Below are 21,547 nucleotides of genomic sequence, written 5' to 3' on the forward strand. Positions count from 1 at the left end.
ACAAACAGTACTACAAGAATGGTTTTAGATTGACATTCCTGATTGGCTAACAAATCAGACAAAAGAAAGTCGGACATATATATTTAAAGGAAGCAACCAATTTGTGTGTTCCAGGGTCTGTTGTTAGTTGGATCAGTATATGCAAAAATAAAAGACAAAACCATGGATGACATCAACCCATAGGGTATGCAAAATAAACATTCCTGGTTTTCAAAACGAATTTTCCTCAACAATCCTGGAGCAACATTTTTACAAATTTTAATACATTTTTCTAGACTAATTTGTGGGCTTTAAGTAGGCTTATTTTTGATGGTAAAAAAAATATTTGGCACTCCAAAAATGTAAAACTTACCTGTTCATAGATTTCTTGAACATAAAATTCTTTTGAATATTCATATTCAAGAATAGTGACGTTAATCTCGCATAGGTAGAGGTCAAAGTATGAAAGGTCAGCAGATGTTGGAAATTGAAATGTATCTTGCCGTAGAACAGGGTCACAGAACGTTGCTTGCCAGTCTTCCTGACCAACCAATGTATTAATCTGCAAGGAGAAGAGAGGCTTTAATTTTATAAAGGTACAATGAACGTGACGCTCAAGTTTGAATGGTAACCAAATGGTGTCTGATATTCCATAATTAGAATTCAATTATAATGATATTAATTATGCAATCCAAGGTTCTGATCACCAAGGAGAAGAACTTTTTTCTAGGGGAAAGGCAAATTTACAAATATTCAGTCAACTTTTCACGGTAGCATTAACATGTTTAACTTTGAAATCTCACAGTAATAGCGTTTGTTATGGTTACAAGATTTTAATTTGCTATGAATTTTCAGTGTAAATCACAAAGAGATTTATTGCCTGAACAAAACCTTTGAGATTATAAACTAAACTTTAAAGGCCTACAGTCCTATATTCAATATGTGTATCAATGTGAGAACTTTATTGCCATACAAAACAATAAAATGGAATTTCATTTGAAAAAGTAGTCTCCGATTTTAACATTTGTACAGTAAATATCTCTAAACAGGAATGTACCTTTACAGAGCAATGTAATTTTATGAAAGATTTAAGATTATATTAATGTAAAATACTTGATTTTAGCTGGAATTAATTTTCGCTGAAAAGACTTTTTGGGCGTTTTGTATGGAATTTATTTTCACTGAGTTTTGATGAGTTGAATGTAAAATATAGGAAAAAAGTTATATTCACTGGATTTTATTTTCACTGAATCATCCTTTCAGTGAAAAAATGAAGTAATTTACAGTATATATTTTGTTTACGTATTTGTTTGTTTGAATCAAACTTTCTCATGAATAATTAATCACATGACGAAATACTTAGTGACGCCATTTGAAATTTCCCATGTGTTCAAATATGAAAAAATCAATCAATGTTTGGTTTATCATTTTCCAATTGTAAATTGTTATGACATTACTTATGACTATACTTACAAACTGTTGGTCTGACATAACAGTCATTAAAGGTATCATCACATCCTGCGGCTGTTCCATTAACCCTATCACTCCCTCCATAAGTTTCATCATATGCGGTTCCTCTGTGACAATTTCTCCTCTTGATAATGCTAGTACAATAAAAAAAATTTATCGATATAGTGATAACGAAATATGAATCGAGGGACAAATAAGGGATTTCTGCTGGAATAATTTGCCTTTTGATGACAAAATTTCTGAAGATTCCAATATTTAAGTCTCAAACTATTTGTTGATGAATATACAGTTCAGATAATGAGTCTTCACAAATAAAAACTTTCGAAGGAATTTAATTGTTTTATACTGTCTGATTTGCATAACAATACAGCATGTTAATTAGTTATATTGTTCATCAAAAATTATAGGGTGGTGGGGGATACTCTATAATGCTCAAAAAAGAACCCTGAATTCTGACTACCGGTACTGTAAAATGACTAATTTTCGCTGGGTTTGAATTACGCTGATTTACCATTTCAGGCATATTCAGTTTTAAATTCACGGTTTTATCATTTAGATAATGTGTTCTATGCTGAATTTTACATATTCACTGGGTTTTAATTTAGCGCATTTTCCAGTCAACGAAATAAGCAAAATCAAAACCCAGTGAATAATTAATCCTTTTACAGTATTTGGCACTACTAGTCTCACTTTATGAAACATCAATCACAAAAACATGAGAATAGGAGACCCACATAAGGAAGTACAATGATGCACCTAGCAATCACATGACATTAAAAATAACATCGTAGATATCCAGTCACATTCGTAGCACGGTACACGATATCGTCCCTCCAGATATTCAGATCACATATTAAAATCAGACCCAAGCAAAATAAGTCACAACCACTTCTAGAGTTGTTTACACATAATTTCTATGTTTGGGAGGGAGGTCTGTAATCTGTCTGTGCAGGTAAATAACCATTTGAGCAAGCCAGTCAAAAAATGTGAATTACTAGAAAGTCACACGTGTATTCCTTGCTTATAATATTAACACTGTTTTTTCCCCCCCACTCATTTTGTTTGTACCTTTCAGACTTTCAGCTGGTCATGCACATCAACCCCAAACCATTATATATAAATATAACATAAGTTAAATTGTATTTTTACATCAAGATCACAAACTATTAATATTGGATAATACGTTGTACATTCCTAACTAAGCAAATAACAATGTATAAATGAAAATATTTATGTTTCGTATGGGGACAAAAGGTGACTTTGGAATTCAGAAAACGTACCTTCAATCCACTCATTTTGTTTGAGAAGTATTTGCATTTCATAATAGGAGTAGAGAAAAAATGGTTCGTACATCGCCCACTGGTCAGTTGATTCTAATACAGAACCCAATCCATACATCATCATGCCAATTCTACAAAACAAAATAAAATAATCGCTTTTAAAATATATGAAAATTTTTTTTTAAACAATTATACAAATTTTATAAATAATAATATTAAATAATAAAGGTTCTGTAACATAGTTGAAGGTTGGAATTGTGGGTAATATATATTAAATATTCAAATTTCAATGCTTTTTAGCACGTCCCAACCAGATTATGTTAGTTTCCCAATCAATTGCATATTCAAAGATAATTAATTTGGAACAAAGCAGAATCCTGGCATACATCTGGCAAAAACTATTCAAATCACATTCAAGCAGCTTTCCTCTGCCAGGATTTATCAACCAATTAGAGTGTGCCTTACTAAAATATGCATATGCTATGTTACTCTAGAAAGTATTCTGTTATATGTGTTCTGATTGGTCGTCGATCCACTTGATTTTGCATAGGTAAACACAAGCAGCCATAAACTTATCATATACTAAAAACAACTGGTTTGAAAGATTTTAATTAATTAACTCACCCTTCCTCCATAGATGCTGGTTGTTGCCAAGAATACTGTGCTATTATGGCCTCCATTGAATCCATGTTGACGTCACTGAAAATATTCCAGAACAAAGCCTCCCAATCTGTGGGATTCATAGTGATTTCTTCAATGTGTGCTTGCACAAGATCTGCCTTCAGGAAAATGGCGGATAAATTTGCATATTGTAATTGTTCCGGAGTCAGGTCTGTGATTTTGGTGTTCCATACTTCAATGTACATCTCCAGCTGGCAATAAAAACATACATAGTTAAACATATTTGTAAGGAAAGAGAAGAAGAAATATGTCCCATCTTTCAATGCCATCCTCATCCCAGATGTCCCATCATTGCCTACCTATTCCCAGATGTCCCATCACTCATTGCCAATCTCATCCCAGATGTCCCAACACTCATTGCCAACCTCATCCCAGATGTCCCACCACTCCTTGCCAACCTCATCCCAGATGTCCCACCACTCATTGGCAACCTCATACCAGATATTCCACCACACTTATCCCAGATATCCCACCACTCATTGCCAACCTCATCCCAGATGTTCCACCCCTCGTTACCAACCAACCCCTCCCCAGATATCCCATCACTCATTACCTACCTCCTGCCAGAAGTCCCACTCCTCGCTGACACGTTGTACCATTTCATGAATATTAAATGAACAGAGAGCTTCTTTGACCACTGTAATATTCACAGTTTCTGGATACTGAATCACATCATCACAGAAGAGGCCAGTAGAATTCCAGAAACCAGGCATTGACATTTGCTGTAATATTAACAAAATAACAGTAAAGCAAATAAGGCCATGCATTTTTGTTGTTTGATGTGTTTCCAAACTCTAATCACTAAGCATCAAACTACAAAGCTGAAATGGAGCAGCAATCAGGCTTACCTCAATGAGCGACGACGAGCTGAAGGCGTCCAAAATAGCAATCGAAACTTCTGGTCCAAGGTCAAGTATTGTATATAACAGCTCAACAAAGGGGTTCTCCCTGATGCCTCGCAGGATTGGTGGTCCTAGAACGTCAGTAGTGATATAAATTATTCAATACACCATGGTGTATACATTAGTGTTCAAATTATTACTTACAACACACTAATATAAAATTGATATATGTTCTGGGAGTGATTTCTACATTAACTTACTTGTAATTTCTTACAGAATTCATAAAGTTTAATCTAGGAAAACTCTTTTGTTTAACATATATTGACAAATTGTATAAATATACTATGTATTTCTTTGTTGTCCTTACCTTGTTTTGCTTCACATAGAAACCCTTCAGCCTTTGAAGTGCAATTCTTCTTTTCCCAGAAACCATCAGTACCAAAGTTCGCGACTACACAGTTACCACTGTGGTCACCCGTCATCCAGTTTGAGTAACTGGAGTTTGTTCCGTCCAACCAGGCTGCTCCCCCGGGGTACGGCCGTGCGCCGATCCAGGTAGAGTATGGTTTCCTGTAGAGATAGTCGAGAAAAACATGAAGTTACATCTAACAATATAAGAATCTTACTAAGATTGATCTTAACCAATGACAAACCAGTATGTATGCAATATGAACTGCACACACAGACTTCCGTATACTAGTAGTCTCCAGCAGTAGGGCTATGATGAATAAAAGTGTCTGCTCCAGTGATAGCTTTTCGATTTGTGTAGCGGTTTATTACTTAGAATATAGTGAAATAACTCAAAAACAGTAGTTTTAGTGGAGAGTAGAATTGATTTTAATACTTATGCCATTTTTTACACTTGCAAATTTTTATTTTAATAGGTTGGAGGGTGAAATAATTGTTAAATGAAGAGAATACGTTCACTGTACATGTGTTGTAATTATCCACGTCCTTCTGAATGACAAACAAAAGACAGCAGATAACTCTATCGCATATAATTAAATACAACACTTGATCACTGTTTTGCTGAGCGGTTCGTAGAATGTATCATAATCAGTGTTTCCACAACACTTAGCTGAATTCCATTCATCCGCAAACATAAATTACTTGCCCCATCTATCTATTTTTCCATCCTGAGGGCGATCATGCTGCAGCCTAAGAATAGCGCCCTCTACTATCAAAGTAGTTAAGTGACGTCAAAATGACTGATGTTTTTATTGGAGGAAGAGCGATGATCATAATACCGGTAATAACGACGCTGACAAAACCTTCCTTTCACCTACTCATATGCCACCAAAGTACATCGCTATCAAATGAGGCAATAGAATAGAAAAGGCGTATTTAAAGGCAAAAAACAACGAAATCAGTAGAGTCTAAGAAATGCCTTACGAGATATAATTAGCAAAGACTTACCCAATTTCTTCTAACATTTTTTGCTCATACTCATCATTCACCGACACGAGATTGGCCCCTGCATACAGAAGTTGGCATTGATCTATTGCTTCCATCAATGTAGCCTCATTTTGAACCGTTTTGTAACAAGATGCTCCTTCCATTATCCAGGTTTCCGGGCACCATCTCTCCCCTGTAACATGAATTGGGAATTTTACTTCACTGCTAGAAGGCTGACCTGAAGGTTTATGTATTGTACACTCTTCAATTAAAAACACATCTCCAATAGAGAATTTATTGTACTGTAAAATACTTTATTTTAGCTTGGAATTAATTTTCGCTGTTTTCACTGAAGGAATGATTCAGAGAAAATAAATTCCATACAAAACACCCAAAATGTCTTTTCAGCAAAAATTAATTCCAGCTAATATAAATTATTTTACAGTATATTGTATAAGTAATAAAACTCCCTATTGGATTTTGCAAAGTTCTTAAAATATGATTTAGGAACTTAGATGCATGTACCACTGTCGTCATTTACGCAAAAGCATGTGCTTTTAATAGAGCAAATACAGTAATACATGTATAATTGAGGGTTGTCTCGTTTATACTTACCTACAAATTTCTCAGTAAATGTCAGTATCATGTCATACATTAGATTTTGCAAGATGAGACCTTTCTGCATGGGTAGCAAAAATGATGAATTTTGCATCTGATCTGCAAACAGACCAATTGCAACCTTCGAAACTGTATCTAGCTTCTCTTCAAGAGTAATGTTTGGGTTCTCGAGAATTGGGACCAGTATGTTTAATAATTCAAACATCGCTGGATCTATTGGAAACATATCCTGGATGATGCCTGAGATATTGTGCAGCCTTCCTGCATATGTTGCATTTGTGTTTCTTAGTCCTTGTGCCAAGTCGTTCCATGAGCCAAGATTGAGGTCGGACAGACTTTGTAGAAACTCAGGTAGCTTATCCAACATATCCATTGGAATGTATTGTAGTCCATCAATCATGGTTTTGACTTCATCATAGAGTTGATTCCAATCAATGTCAAACATCCCACCGGGACTAGGGTTGTACTGTGTCAACTAAAAATATAGTGACAGAAAAAAAAATGTTTATAAACTAATTTAATCATTTCATCGTTGCATCATTTGCTTGCAATTTTCCCAAGGGGAAGTCAAGCCAAACAACATAAATGTAAGAGAATGCAATTTACAGGTTTTTTTATATCACTTTTCATTTTCTAGATATTCAACTTTTCATCAGTATTTTGTAATCCGCCATCTTGATTCGCTGGCAAAGGGTTGTGGGTAAAGTATGACATCATCTATAATGTGAGAAATACTGAAAAAGCTGTAAATTGCATGTTCTTACATTTGCCGATCTCTTTCATCTGGTATTAGACTATCATGATGTTAGACTTAGATAAACATAGATAAAATCATTTTCTCAATTTCTGACAACAGATTCTATGATGTCATACTTTACCCACAATCCTTTGCTTGAAAATCAAGATGGCTGACTACATAAAACTGATGAAAAGTTATATAAAAAACATTAAATTGCATTCTCCTACATTTGTGGAGCTTTTTCTTTAGAGGTCACTATGTTGTTTGGATTGATGTTTCCTTCAATTTGTGAATAAAACTAAAGACATTGACATCGAGTATTGACATGATATGACTGTATGATGTCACTTCCATCGCAGACAATTGATTACCCCGATGATACAAGAAGTATATAATGATTTGCTTTCTCACCTCTCTTACTAACTGTGCCATGTCCAAATTTTGCAGTAGATCTGTCATGAGCTGTGTCACGTTGCCGCTACACAGAGCGTTCTGGACGTACTCCTCATCCACACCATCGGTAAAAGTGAAGATGTCAGAAAGACTGTCATTGCATAGCATCCAAACTGCGCGATCTACTGACCGAGACTTTATTACAAACATCAACTGAAAGTATTAACAAATATGGGTGAATATTAGCGTATCATTGAGCACAATAAACAAGTATTGAGTATTTCAACAGCAGATTAATAGTGTCTAATACAAGCGCTACAACATGGTTAATAGTCACTAGGAAGTATTTAGTATTCATTGTGTGATATGCTTACCATGTCCGGAGAAACCATAGCATTAAGTAACGCCAGGGAAACATTAGGTGTATCTTCAAAATAGTCGTCAATAATTTGAAAAAAGGCAGAATTATTACCAAAAAGATTGCCAAGTATTACGTCATTTTCTGAAAAAGTAGAAAACATTATTTTAATCATGCTGTACATTTAATACACATGTTTGCAGCTAAACTCAAGATCACTTGATTAATTTATTTTTTAATGGAAATCTGCTAAATTCTAATATTTTTTTAAAATATGAAAGATGACTGTTTGATATTGTTTTGTTAGGTAGTGAGCAATAAAATATTTTTGTTTGGCTTTATTTTGTAGTTTGTAACATGTATCCTCCGTTCCAGCACATCTAGTTCAAAAAAACAAAACTTTGAGGTAAACATTTGTATGTTTGTGTAAATAAATGAATAAAAAAAATAAATAATATTTCTGAGAGCTATAAATGAATGACTGCATGTAAATAAGTCAATTTTTCATTACTGAAATACTTTGAAAGGTTTATTGGAATTGCATACAATTACATGAGTCTGAAATATCAGAACATTTCTACTTTTAAATTCAAAAAGTATTTTTCAGAAGATTGTTTTATTGTTTTTATTAAACCTATGACTAATATTAAGTATGAATTATAACACCAAACCGTCTCACCTATAGGCTCATCTGCTTGATCATTGAACAACTCGAGAATAACCCGAATTTGACGAAGCCCGCTTTTGATCTTGAACCAGACAGTATCGTTACCAAGTAGTGCGTCAAAGCTATCTATGATATGCTCAAATCTGAATAAAAAAAATCAGAAATTATAAGGATATATAATTATATTTGTATTTATTATAATTATAATCATTTCAAAATTTCAAATTATAATGTTCTAGCTAAGTGCTATGACATCATCTTAAATAATTTGCGCCATGATTGGTTGAAATTGAGCAATGATCAGCAAATCAGAATGCTCCATGTTTTGTTTTGTTTTGTATTCGATTTCTGTGAATGGGTAATGCGCACAGGGCCTTATACCATTATTCATTTTTGAAGTGTGTGTAACCATGGTTTTTTTAGCTCCATGGTGTAACCAAAGACCCTCCATAGACTGTCTGTGAAGCGAGTGTGGTGTAACCCATGGAGAATGAAACTAGTCGCGTGTATTCTACGGTGACGCTTTGTTGGTTATAGCGAGCGCAGCAAGAACCGCCGAAAGCCCCTCGCGAAGTGTGCTCTATAGATAACGTGTATATAATGAGAGCATGAATGAAATCTAAGAGTTCGAAAATATTGCACTTCCGGTCAATGGGTGGCGCAATTTTCTTTGTTGTTTCACAAAATATAGTATGCAAAGCGAGGCAGCTCATTCTTGATAACGCATCTTCAGGATGTTGTTCAATGATAAAGAAATCGTTTTCTGGCAACCGACTGAAACTTTGAATAGTGTTTCCAGTCATTTTGGTGCGTGACACCATCTTGAATTCCGAGCAACTCGCGCGAGAATTAATAACTTCCGGCTTCGACGTTCGTGAGTTATATTTTTAGTGAATCAGTGAACTGCTTGGCTGCGCTCGATATCCGAGCATTGCATATGCTACATGTTAAACTGGACACACATCATAGAATGAATGTTTCTTTCCTTTAAGGGCGGTGGTCGTGGAGCACCGCGTGTTCGAATTTCATGTAAATAAACAATGTATTTTACACGCGTTGTATACGTCGCTATGAGACCCATATCGAACAGAACGCGGCGCGACGACAGCCGCCCTTTAATCATCGCGCACTCACAAACTTTTAACATTTTATTTGTAATAGCAAATTTTATTGGTCGGTAGTCTTTCTATGGCTGCCAATCAGAGACAACCTCTGACACGTAGAAATATAATGCACGCTCATGGCCGCAAAACGGTATGCGCGCGCATGCAAAACGTCGTATCTTCAAGTTCGACTTCCGCGAAAGTGGTCTATTGGGAGAGACTGGAGGGTTACACTTTCTAGATGTCATCGGTGAGCGCGCAATAATTAAATAATATCACAAATGCTAACGCACCCACGGCAACGAAAATAGAGGTTTAACCTCACTACTCACAATTCAGTTTCCAGGTCCAGAATTCCCGATGTAAAAGCCTCGTACAACTTCTGTAGCTGCGGTATCAAGTCAATGAATTCCAGCATAGCGGGAAAATCTTTTAGAAACTGTGCAATGTCCGCGGTATTGTTCAGTCCTTCCAGGAGTCGATCAAGATCAGATAAGATCTGGTCCCAATCGTAGCTGCCAATCAAATCCAGTAATACGGTCAACTGAAAAAAAATATACGTTGTTATTAGCTTATCTGAAAAAACACGTACTGGAATCGCGAAAGACTACCTCTCTCATCACCCGACGCTCCGCTACGCGACGGTCTGTGAACTCCACGTTGCAGTAAGTAAACGCCCGCGTCAAAAGCGCCAACTAAATAAGTTGCTGCTAACTTAGGAGTCCGCCTCTTCAGGCTGTGCTCGACCTGCGGGCACCCTCCCCCAAACAGGATGTTTAATAAATAATTTTAATACGCGCCAAGCCCGCGAATTTCTTCCAGGCTGATCCAAAACATAAAGTTTTGAGACATAAGAGGCAAAGACCGTTCGGTTGGGGGAAACATCGAGGAGGAACGATATTGTTTTGTAACAGTCAAAATCCTGTTACAGAGAGGTGTATATATTGTAACGACAACACACTTAATTTGTTTGTTTTGAACGACTACACTTTCGAAAATCTCCACCAATCTACATAACATGGGCACGACTTATTTGACTTGCGCAACATGTACAAAACAAGATCAGTTTTAAATATAAGAGAAAACAATTAAATTATCAAATTCGGAGAAGTTAAAGACGGAGACAAAGTAAAAGTTTCAATGTGGCGATGAAGAATGAAATTGAAAAAACAATTACACTGAATTCATACTGAAGTATCGGCTTTCGATAAAGTTTCAAACCCTAATGTAAAACATAGAGGGCGCTCACCTCGCTGATGATGTACCGAATATCGAGTTGTCGCTGTATTTCTTCGACTAACTCCGCAATTTGAGAATCGTTCACATGACACAGCGCATCAACTACAGCTGAAACATTAGCGCCCTCCTCGAATTGAAGATATCGTTCCAGGGCCGTCTCGTTGCAAACGATTCCCTTAAAATCGGTGTAGCCCATCAACTCAAATATCTGGAAAAGACGAAAATATACGTAAAACTTCCAATAGCAAAAACGCTTTTAATTACATGTATATATTTAACGTATATTCTATAAAAACAAAAGAATTTATTCAGAGTAGCTCCAGTTGGCGCCTCTACTTACCCTGTTTACGTTGACCGTAGCGTTCATCAGTGCCATGACCGTCTCTTCTGTCATGTTTGTCTGGCGGACCAAATAATTTTTGATATATTTTTCATCATGGAACAAATCACCAAATCTGTATTGTTTATCTGTGTAGATTCAAGTGACTCAATACGTAAGTTGGAGGAACTGTGATATCGACAAATTCTTTTCAAATCCAGAGCGAGATCTTTGCTGAAATATGCTATTTCCAGCCATATGTGGTGCCTTAAACTTGCTCATGATATTGAGAAAGCGTGCCTCTAAGATGGCACCGAGAGTCGATAAACTATTTCACAATGACCACTAACAAGTGATGGCGTTGTCATCACTCAGTTTGATTCAGCAAGGAGTATCTGTATCCCACCATATTAGGAAATGCGATTTCCAAATATGGAACGATTACGCGGTATTTCCAAAAGGGCGGACGTTTTTGAAGACGACGTTCATAACGAGATTTTTTTAATAATATACTCCATTCGGCTCAGTTACTAGTATAGACAACGTGGATGGTCCAGTAAGAAGCGCAATAATAAGGTTATTTCGAGCATACCGCAAGGTACTCAGACAATACGCGGTCACATCGACCTTTGCAAATACATAATACAATTTATAGAAAAAACAACACATTTTGTCGACCATTAAAATACTAGTATCTTACTTGTCAAATTCTTAATCCCATCGTTGATTAGGTCTTTTAAGTCGTTTAGTGGTTCAATACTATACGATAAATCTTTTATTTCGTCCATTAGACTCGTGTTAGTGAATAGTTCGTTCAACTCAGTCACAATCACAGATATTCTAGGAAATAAACACATTACAAGTATTATATACAATTGATTCGTTGTTTATATTATAAATACATATACAACCTCAAATAATCGAGAATACAGTGTCACACAGAATGGTCAGACCAGCGAAAGACCAGAGGTCGCCTGAAAGTTTGGCCTGCAGTCGCGGTGATTTTTTACTATAAGTTTATGTAAGGGTTTCGCGAAGTGGTGGATCAGCGCGAATTTGCAGTCACTCGACCAAGTACGTGAACCTCGTATTTTATTATTACGGTATACAAATTCACCGATTGGGCCACTGAGTCTAAAAATAGAATGAACGAGTATTGATTATCTGTATTGATTTCGTATATTAAATTATTGAAATTATACTGACAATGGTATAAACAAAATAATGAACCTAATTATATAGCGCCCAACTCAATTACGACGTCACGGTCAGGGGCGATGCGATTTATACTCTGGGTAGATGGCCTATACTGAGTCTAACTTATTTGCCATATCAACTCCCCCGCTGCCATGTACATTTCATACCAGGTTCCCATTTACTTCTGGGTAGTGAGAAACAGCAGGAGTAAAGTGCTTAGCCCAATGATACGAGCACCATGGCGTAGCCAGGACTCTGTGATTAGCAGTTGCTCATTATGGTAATCATTGAACCATATTAGGTAATGTCAAAAACCTGATATTTATTTCTCAATTGTTTACAGTATTAAGTGCCATATCATATGACCAAGTGGTTGGCAGTTTGTATCTAATAAATGACGGCCATAAAAAGGAAATGTTCTTCTTATATCCGATCCGTATATGATTCGTATACCTTATTAAAATCAAATAAGGTGTCAGTAACGCATGCGCCCGGATTGACCTGTACGTACATGATTCGAAGCGCATGCGCATTTTCATTATTTTATCGACGAATATTGCCATGTTATTGTTCTTATGTTGAAAATATGTCAAATAGAATTCTTTGAAATAAACTAAAAAATTCGCAGTCATGTCATCTAAAAATGGCAAGGATACTACCCTGGCCGGAAAACTTAGTCCTAATTATAATTGGTTAATGTTGAATAAAGACACCTGATTATTTGACGGTCTGTCGAATCCCAAAGTTCGGGAAGTTAATAAAACGCGATTTTAGTTTCCAAATGATAGATGTTTTGACCACAGTATTTTAAAGTTGTTTTTTTTTCAGAATTACAAATGAATAAAATCAGTGGTATGCCATTGGCATGACATTATGGGAACTATCAATTTATACCGAATACAATTTGTTAGTACGACGCTTAGTCTGACCATAGTCCGGATAGTTATCAAAAATGGATCGGCACCAATAACAAAAGAAAAAGTTTGCCGACCAATCAACGTGTACGAATTGAGATACGTGATTAGTGAACAAATTGAAGCCACCTTCGAAGAAACAATGTGCAAAACCTTTCACGTCTTCACTTCGGCCGACCCTTCCCAGTATACACTTCATGTGAATGTAATTTATGTACTTACTGTGCCCCGGCATACGTTGGCACCTGGTTGTCAGGGGTCGTGATGGTATCATGACATGTGTTTTCAACATCACAAATGAATGACTGCATAAATGGCATCAATCCACTACTTGGCAGAGCTTTGGGGCTATAATTACCTAAATTGAAATAAAACAAAATCATTTCCAGTAGACATTATATTGACAAAGGTAGTGTCACTTAAGTGAACACAGATTTGAATCGTTGGGATTACTGAATATTGTCTACTTTATATTATCCGACATGAGTATATATAAACAATGGTGGTCCGCCAAAATAAATAACGTAACCACGCCTGGATGGGTTAATCGCGCAACCATCTGTAAAATGGATCTAGTAATTTGACTCCAAATCCCGGATCTAGATCTGCTTCAAATGCAATATGGACGAAAACATGTCATTTTAAGACTATTGTTTGGTATATAATGCTGTTGAACACATTGGTTTCTGATTTGTCACGAGCTGAAGAACGTTGTTTATTAATCACACACATCGAAGTATTCGTTCAATGAATCAACGATAATCTAATACGCATGCGCATTGTTGTTTTGGTACGTTCAATAAAAATCACGGCACATGCGTATTTTTTTGTTTTTGTTTTCATTTTTCATCAAATACTTTATAGTAAACTGCAGAATTAACATTTTCGCTTCAGGATAAATCATAAGACGATTCGGGTATCGACATGCAGTACCAGACACACGTTTTTATAATATGTTTTCGTCCATATTGCGTCTTTGAATATAAATTCTTGTAAACTTTAAGTAATTCATTGTTCTTACATGACCCATTTTCTATGGGCTGGTTTCCCATTCTGAGCACAGCTATGACAGAGAAAAGAATAAGCGGCCATAATAACTGGACTCCGGTAAGAACCTGTACAGGGAAAAAATAAGAATGGATTGTGTATTATCATTTTTGACGAATATATTCCTGCGTGTTGTATTGTACTTCATGGTCCACACTGTATCATTCGGTGTGGTGTGGAGGTAATAAATACGCACAAACAATTCCATCAAGTCCGATAAAAAAAAAAACATTGTAACGTTGAAAATGTCAAACGCCAACAAAATCTATATTTATTCAACATTATGTTCTATGGTACAGTCCTAAAATTAGTATTTTTTAATAATATCTGGTTAATTTCAGTCCTCAAAATACACTTCTATAACTTACAGCAGAATAATGTATGTTGTTACCATGGAAATAAAAACGATTTAATTAAATAATTGAAGGCATATAGTATAATGCAAATTATAAATGTAACCCACCCCTCCTCCTCCTCCTATCCCAGAAAATAATCGTGATCATTTCCTGGCGTTCCGGGAGAGAAATATGCTTCTTCCACTGATCAGTTACTCTTAACATTGTCTCATATCAATCGGGAGTATCAAGTTAACAGCCAGGGTTGAAACACGTGTCAAATTAATGTGGATTTATGTGCGAGTGCACTTTTACAGGTTAACAAACACATACTTGGAATGCAAAAGGCATATTAAAATTAGCTCGTGTTCACCGATCCCAAGACCCTATCATACTGGAATGAGATATTTGAAATCTATACGAGAAACTTTTACTTACGGGTGATCGCTGTCTGAGTTTTATATTTTTCCAGAGCAAGAGCCCTAACTGCGAAAACGCGCCCATCTTACGGACACGTGTTTGTTGTCTTCACACACCAGAAACTATGAGATATCGGTTAACGCTCCTGCAACAGATGAATGGATATGGTCGTTAGGGAAGATCGTGATCAACGAGTCACAGTATAAAGTGACTAATAACCCTGCGTACGAATACGCACCCACAGTAAAAGTTCCCCTTGACTGGTCACGTGCCTGTCACATGGAATGCATATAAGGGTTAGTTCGACCTGACATTAATGTGCACATCGATAGTGTGACTCATAAATAGTTCGTAAACATATGCAAATATTAATTGTATTAGGGCCAAAACATTCTTTATAAAATGCAGATATATAGCGTAAACAACTCCATGATTACATTCCAGAGATTGGCAGCGCCCAGCTCTAGGGGCGGGTGGCCGAGTGGGGTCATCATGGGCCTTCCATGTTGTAGCTAAGGTATTCCATAATTATACCCACGCTCCTTCCATCCCTGTTATACACTATAATCTGCCTGTGCCACCCAGGTAACTACGCGGTCAAATAACCATAACGTAACAATCGTGACAAAAAATTGATAAAGTAAATATTATAAAATATACCCAGGATGCATCTAATATGCTGGAGTACAATGAAATATCAAAAGACTAAACTAAATAGTCACAATACGTGTGCGCATCAAAATGTGCGCATGATTTTTTCCATGTTCCCAGCAAAGAGACTTATTGCATAACCCAGGGCATAACCATAACCCAAGTAAGTAAGTAGACAAATACATTCGCATGTCGCGATCTTTCAATGTATCAATTCAAATTGAATGTCTGCTTACATCATAGACCTTGTTTTCTAAGGTCTATGCTTACATAATATGGTTACTCAGACAAATATGTGACCACTACACGCCCCGTTTAGTGCATAATGGAAGGCCTGCCTAATATATTTCTCCAAGTAAAGATGAGTTGAAACTGGGGAGGGATTGAACAATCTACTGGAGAATAATAAAATATATATATCAGATGGTAATATTTTTGGTATGTGGAAGCAAAGAACAATTGTTTGTACAGCAAAAATGTCGAAAATAAGTGAAGTAAATGTTCACACACCCGAGTTCTTCTTGGTTGTTATATGAGTACAGTCGCCAAACGATATGGCGAATAACTAAAACGAAATAAGATCCACAAGTCTGTAGCTTCGACAAAGCAGTCATTGATTATATTAATAGAAATGCATCTCCGTGTACTTGTTAACTGCAGTGTGTCTGCTGATACGTTTAAAACGACTAACTAATACGCCATGTGAATATACCTCAATGGTATTACAAACAAAAACACGTTTCTTACCATAAACCAAATCATCTGATATACAATCACGTTCACAAAGAAAGCAGACGCGGTGTCAGAGAGACTGACGACAATTACATGCACAGAGAAATTATGCTAGCGGCGACCAGAACTTGACCTCCTATGTGGCTAAGCAAGAGGGCAGTTGGAGAAAAAACGGATTAGGTTTCCAAAGAGTGGAATGCGAAGTGTATGTTGACACTGTGCTAACATGTGTTTGTGTGGTTATAGGGAGGGGACTGTGCTTTTTACAGACCCCCTGTGTACTCCCATCACAAAATAGTCGTTTCTCTTTCTTTTTCTGTCAAGATCCCGGTTAGGTCAAATTCTCTGAGTCATTCGAGCAGGTTTACTTTGATTCATTGCCAGTAAATGGCGCACAGGCTCGGTACAAAACAGAGAGGGTGAATATTGAGTACAAATTTTAAATCTCGATTACGCCATCCGTTTTTTTTTCACGAGAATGGTTCCATTTAAGGAGGTATGATAAGATAGCTCCTTAGTCTCTTTTTACCTCCATGGTGTGCCATTTGACCAGAAAATGTATATTTATGAGCCAAAAATCCTAGTAGCGCCCTTGTAAGTTAGATGCGGACCAATATTTCAGCGGGGTTGCACTGGCGAGGCGAAAATCAGATGAATGAATCATGAAATGAGACACAGAAAAATAAATCTGAAAGAATATGGTATATGCGTACAAGATACCAAGCCTACGGGAATACAATCACAGACCACATAATACAATAGGGTTTATAGCACTCATTGTACGTGGTTACAATTACAACAAATGAAACAAATTTCCTCGATGTTTCGATGGTTGTTAACAAAACTCAACTTTTAAAAAAAAAAAGTATGGTCATCCATAGAGGTATAATATGGGTCACCGGACTATTTTTCGCACATGAAATGTCTAACATACATACATACATACATACATACACACTTTATCAACACGGTAATCACAGTTCAGTAAATCTTGTGGCAGAACACAGTGACTATAACATTTGTAACTACTTATATCAATGGTTGTGTATCTATTAATAGCGCATTGGTGTGAGTGTCCATGGAGATATAACCGAATTATACCTCTGACCATAGATCGTCTATGCTCTGACGTAGCGTTCGATTTCCATTCCAAGGTGTGGTGAAAGGTACACGGTTCACCGAACAATATCCCATTAACTCCAAGCGGCCTGGGTCATTGCATGAATGCAGAAACAAGGAAAAGTGCAACGAACTTTTGAGACGGCGAACACTCGTGTCAGTGGCATTTGATATGTAAGTGGGTCTCTTAATTTAGCTAGCTTACACAACATTTGTTGCGAGAATTGGTGTAATTTTGAACAGTCGATGCCATCATAGACAAGTACAAGCACACCGAATTAAACAAACAATTTAACAGAATGTAAATAAAATAATTCCGTCGTGCAAATTATCCGAGTCGTTATATAGTTTACCATAACCGTGCCCTTGCACCTCCTAGTGAAAGTATTCGAGCTTACGTACTTTAAAAGGCAGTAGTTGCGGTTATGTGTCGTATTCGACAAGGCACCGTGCGACGTCGTACTGATAAATACCGTCAAAATACGTTGTTTAGAGCATCATTTTTAGACGAACATCAAACGGACGTCGCACGCCAAACACCTTCTCCTTATAACCACTATTCCTAAGAAATTGCACTCCTCTAATGAAAGACTATAATTATGTGTTTGATGTCTGGATAAGAAACAGACATATGACCAACGAGATACTAGCACTACCGGTCATTCTAATCTGCGCTTACTCAATTACACCATTCTTTATGAAAACGTTAAAGGGGAACCGCTCAATCCCATGGATTGCACCAAAGAATCATGGGACACTATTGTTTATGTTGTTTACAATGTTAATCTATCTTTTGTTATCCATTGTTATTTTAATCCAGAAAGTAAATTTGTTGTGAAATTAATCTTCACTGGAAGGTGCCCCTTTAAATAACAACCTTTGATATTAAATCAAAATTTGGGTTGGCACGAGATTACATTGGCGATTACACTCAGTAAGAAACGCTAGCACAACGTGATGGCAATACCCTTTACCAAAGCTGTGTAGCTTTTCGAACGAACGTACTCTGACCTACATACAGACTGATTACTTGGACGTGATAGATATATTGCCCCCTTGTTTACAGTTTCCTTTCAGTGACGTCACACTGTTGATGACGTACGCTTTCTTCGAGGTAACGCGTGACAGCCACTGTTACGAACAGTGCAACCTGGATAAACATAGTCTCGTGACATACATTGCGAATTTGAAGTGGAAATTGCTTTGCGCAATGACATATAACTGTTAACAATCGATATTTATTTTGTTATCTAAAGCAACAAGAAAGAAAACAAGACGTGCGAGTCTAGTGCGATATACACGATGTCTCATTATATCTTACTTTTCATAAGCAACGGGTATATATACACCTTAACCAATTAAGATCAAAGATTGAACCGAGACCCAGAATATGCATCGATAGAAATTGGAAGCTCAAAATCATCGGATGTCCCGACTTACATAACATTCCAAATGTCCGTGTTAAAAACCAAACATATCCCCCCCCCATTTCGGTTATCGCAATTAAAGATGGTCATATATATATATTGCTAATATGTGTCTATAAGTTACCATGGAAACACGAAAATGCGCATTTAGGTTTCCAACGTCTGAGTTTCTATATTATCATTATTTATGATTTGTGTGTGAAATGAAACGATTAATATTTACTAATATGACAGTTTTGGTCCAACCTATTTACAAAGCACTCGATCAATGATTCTGTCGCAGTCAGCCTCGGTCGAATTCCGACAACTGGCGAATTCCAAAGACGCACCCAACCCGTTAGTGGCTTGGGCGTCTCCGTCGAGTGTGTGGTACACTCATTCGGCGTCACTCACGGTAGAAGACACCGACCAGACCTTTATAGCATAGCTGCAGAATTCTTTGATTCTCGCTTAGTGGTTACGCAACGGTGATTTAGTTACAAGGGCCATAAACATACCTCCATGCAAGTACACACTGGCAACTTAAATACAAAATCATGCTCAAAATTTAATTAGATCTCTGGCACCGCATTGCCATGTTCGTATTTATTTTAGCGTGTAGATAAATACGATATTATGGCCGAAATTTGGAGATGCGAATTGTCTGAATATACTTGACCTAACGAAAATCGGAAATCGGAGTGTCACAACAGGAGCCTCGTGTCCGATGCCACAGAGCAACGAAGGTCCAGGAGACCATTAAAATAAAGAACTGACTATCTTAAATCACTAACGTCTCGGCAGGTGTCCGTAATGAGGAACCATACCTTGATGATCAGTCACACCCATCATTATTAAGGTGGCAACAGTGGTAACATGTATTGGAGACAGATATATGACTCAGACAATTTCTAAAAGTTACTAAACATGATAATATATTAATCAATACATAAATTTAAATATGAAAGCTTGGATCTAGGCGAACACATCGGCGCCTACAGGGCGTTACAGGGCGCGTACAGGGCGCGTACGTCGTGGCAATGTTTGTCCATGTAGGTAATAAGATTACCGACATGGTTTGTCTAAGGAATTACCTGGCGGCCATTTTCGCTACTGTGCTATTTTGACTATTTCGACTATTCAAAAACAAAGGTGTTTACACTTTCAGTCACGCGAATGACCTCTGAATTGTACAGAACGTTCGATACGTCCGGTTTTCCTTTATCTGCATTTGTTGTCTCTACCTACGACCAAATAACTACATCTACCGATAATTTGTTATTATTAATAGATAATGGTATTTAAAATCTAATTACCCGTCATCTGTAGACTCTCCGAATCCAACATAACGCTGTGAGGGGGAGGGGGTCATCATTGTTGTTATAAATCACCGTTATTAACAACTTTGAGGAGGATTTTGTTAAATTTACTTGCACATGAAGGTACATCGTTTGATAATGTAAAGTTAATGTTAATGGAATTATATTAAATAGATCACTGCTCCAAGACTATATAAAATAAATATGTAAGCATTTATGTTGTATAATATCGTTTTTCTGTCATTTAACCATTATTTAGAAGAAGAAAAAAACATGATATATTGATGTAAAAAGCGATTATTCGTAATAATTAACATTTCTGTGTTTTACATATAATGTGGTTAAATAATTAATAAGCACGACACGTGACTCAATGTACAATTGGTACTCCCAGTTATCGACTGTTTGACAGTCGGGGGACAAAAAAATTATACCTAATCTCGTTTTTGATTATAATAACCAATTTTCGATTCCAAATGGCTATCAGGGTATGACTTAACGGTCTAAAAGCACCATGTGTATGTGTCTGATTGCTAATTCGTTGTTATTGGTGGAACGGACGGCCATGGAAGAGTTAGTAATTTTTTTCGCGTGGATAGGCTGTTATTGAGAGGTGTGCAATTCAGTTCCATTATTACGTTAACATATGCAAACACGTCAAGTTTTCGACTGATTTATGATACTTCATGGGCGAGGTTTGAATTTGGCGGTCCAACAAAAGTCAATAATACACAAAAACGCATCAACATGTAAAAAGCATTAGGCGTTACTTCGCCAATGCCGGAAAATCTGCATAGCTAAATTGCATATCCTGTTAAATCCCCTGGTCAAATCGCAAATTGAACAAATTAAATCTAGGGATGAAAAGTACATTGCCGACACGTACAAAAAATGTCCAAATAGTCAGGATTTTTTGTGAAAGTAGAGCAAACACAAATACTGGCCATGCTCGGATAAAAGGGTTATTATTGTCTAGGGTCATAGCGGTGTGGGTACTCGGAAATGAACTGGATGGTACTACTAGCATTACGTGCGTGATGTGTTTGGCAGAATAATGCAGCGGTAATATAAAGCCAAACAAAATCTTATGTTGCCCTTAAGTCGGAAAATTGAAAATTTGGTCGGTCGGTCGGATTTTATTTTATTTTAAACTTGTGAAAACTAAGGGTATCGTAAATAGCCGAGGTATATGAACTTCATAGTATTCGAAACATGTTAGAGAAATACAGATCAATCCGAGGTTCAAAGTCACCACTTATCCCCCTGGGGACCCTGGGGATCAAACAATGGTCCGGGATCGTTAATTCTTAGAGGAAACGCTGGT

General features: G+C 36.8%; 1 protein-coding gene and 1 long non-coding RNA gene across 2 annotated transcripts in view; one reads left to right on the plus strand and one right to left on the minus strand.

Annotated features, from left to right (window-relative positions):
* LOC146731978 (uncharacterized) overlaps nucleotides 1-3,632 on the plus strand; it is a 107,143-nt gene extending 103,511 nt beyond the window's left edge. The window contains exon 2 of the long non-coding RNA XR_014926952.1: nucleotides 3,367-3,632. This is a non-coding gene — a long non-coding RNA (uncharacterized LOC146731978). The remainder of the gene's footprint in view (nucleotides 1-3,366) is intronic.
* LOC100378128 (uncharacterized) overlaps nucleotides 1-21,547 on the minus strand; it is a 118,985-nt gene that overhangs the window by 91,112 nt on the left and 6,326 nt on the right. The window contains exons 2-20 of the mRNA XM_085492741.1: nucleotides 15,015-15,141; nucleotides 14,216-14,309; nucleotides 13,417-13,552; nucleotides 11,784-11,923; nucleotides 11,105-11,232; nucleotides 10,775-10,972; nucleotides 9,858-10,069; nucleotides 8,435-8,565; nucleotides 7,772-7,899; nucleotides 7,416-7,610; nucleotides 6,263-6,740; nucleotides 5,669-5,840; nucleotides 4,620-4,822; nucleotides 4,259-4,383; nucleotides 3,968-4,132; nucleotides 3,354-3,601; nucleotides 2,730-2,860; nucleotides 1,453-1,583; nucleotides 353-541 (exon numbers count right to left, since the gene is read on the minus strand). Coding sequence (XP_085348867.1) covers nucleotides 353-541; nucleotides 1,453-1,583; nucleotides 2,730-2,860; nucleotides 3,354-3,601; nucleotides 3,968-4,132; nucleotides 4,259-4,383; nucleotides 4,620-4,822; nucleotides 5,669-5,840; nucleotides 6,263-6,740; nucleotides 7,416-7,610; nucleotides 7,772-7,899; nucleotides 8,435-8,565; nucleotides 9,858-10,069; nucleotides 10,775-10,972; nucleotides 11,105-11,232; nucleotides 11,784-11,923; nucleotides 13,417-13,552; nucleotides 14,216-14,309; nucleotides 15,015-15,080 — 3,270 coding nt within the window. The 5' untranslated portion in view covers nucleotides 15,081-15,141. The remainder of the gene's footprint in view (nucleotides 1-352; nucleotides 542-1,452; nucleotides 1,584-2,729; nucleotides 2,861-3,353; nucleotides 3,602-3,967; nucleotides 4,133-4,258; nucleotides 4,384-4,619; nucleotides 4,823-5,668; nucleotides 5,841-6,262; nucleotides 6,741-7,415; nucleotides 7,611-7,771; nucleotides 7,900-8,434; nucleotides 8,566-9,857; nucleotides 10,070-10,774; nucleotides 10,973-11,104; nucleotides 11,233-11,783; nucleotides 11,924-13,416; nucleotides 13,553-14,215; nucleotides 14,310-15,014; nucleotides 15,142-21,547) is intronic.

Source organism: Saccoglossus kowalevskii, chromosome 18 (assembly GCF_978046115.1).
Source record: "Saccoglossus kowalevskii chromosome 18, keSacKowa6.1, whole genome shotgun sequence".
In the NCBI taxonomy this organism is placed as follows: Eukaryota; Metazoa; Hemichordata; class Enteropneusta; family Harrimaniidae; genus Saccoglossus; species Saccoglossus kowalevskii.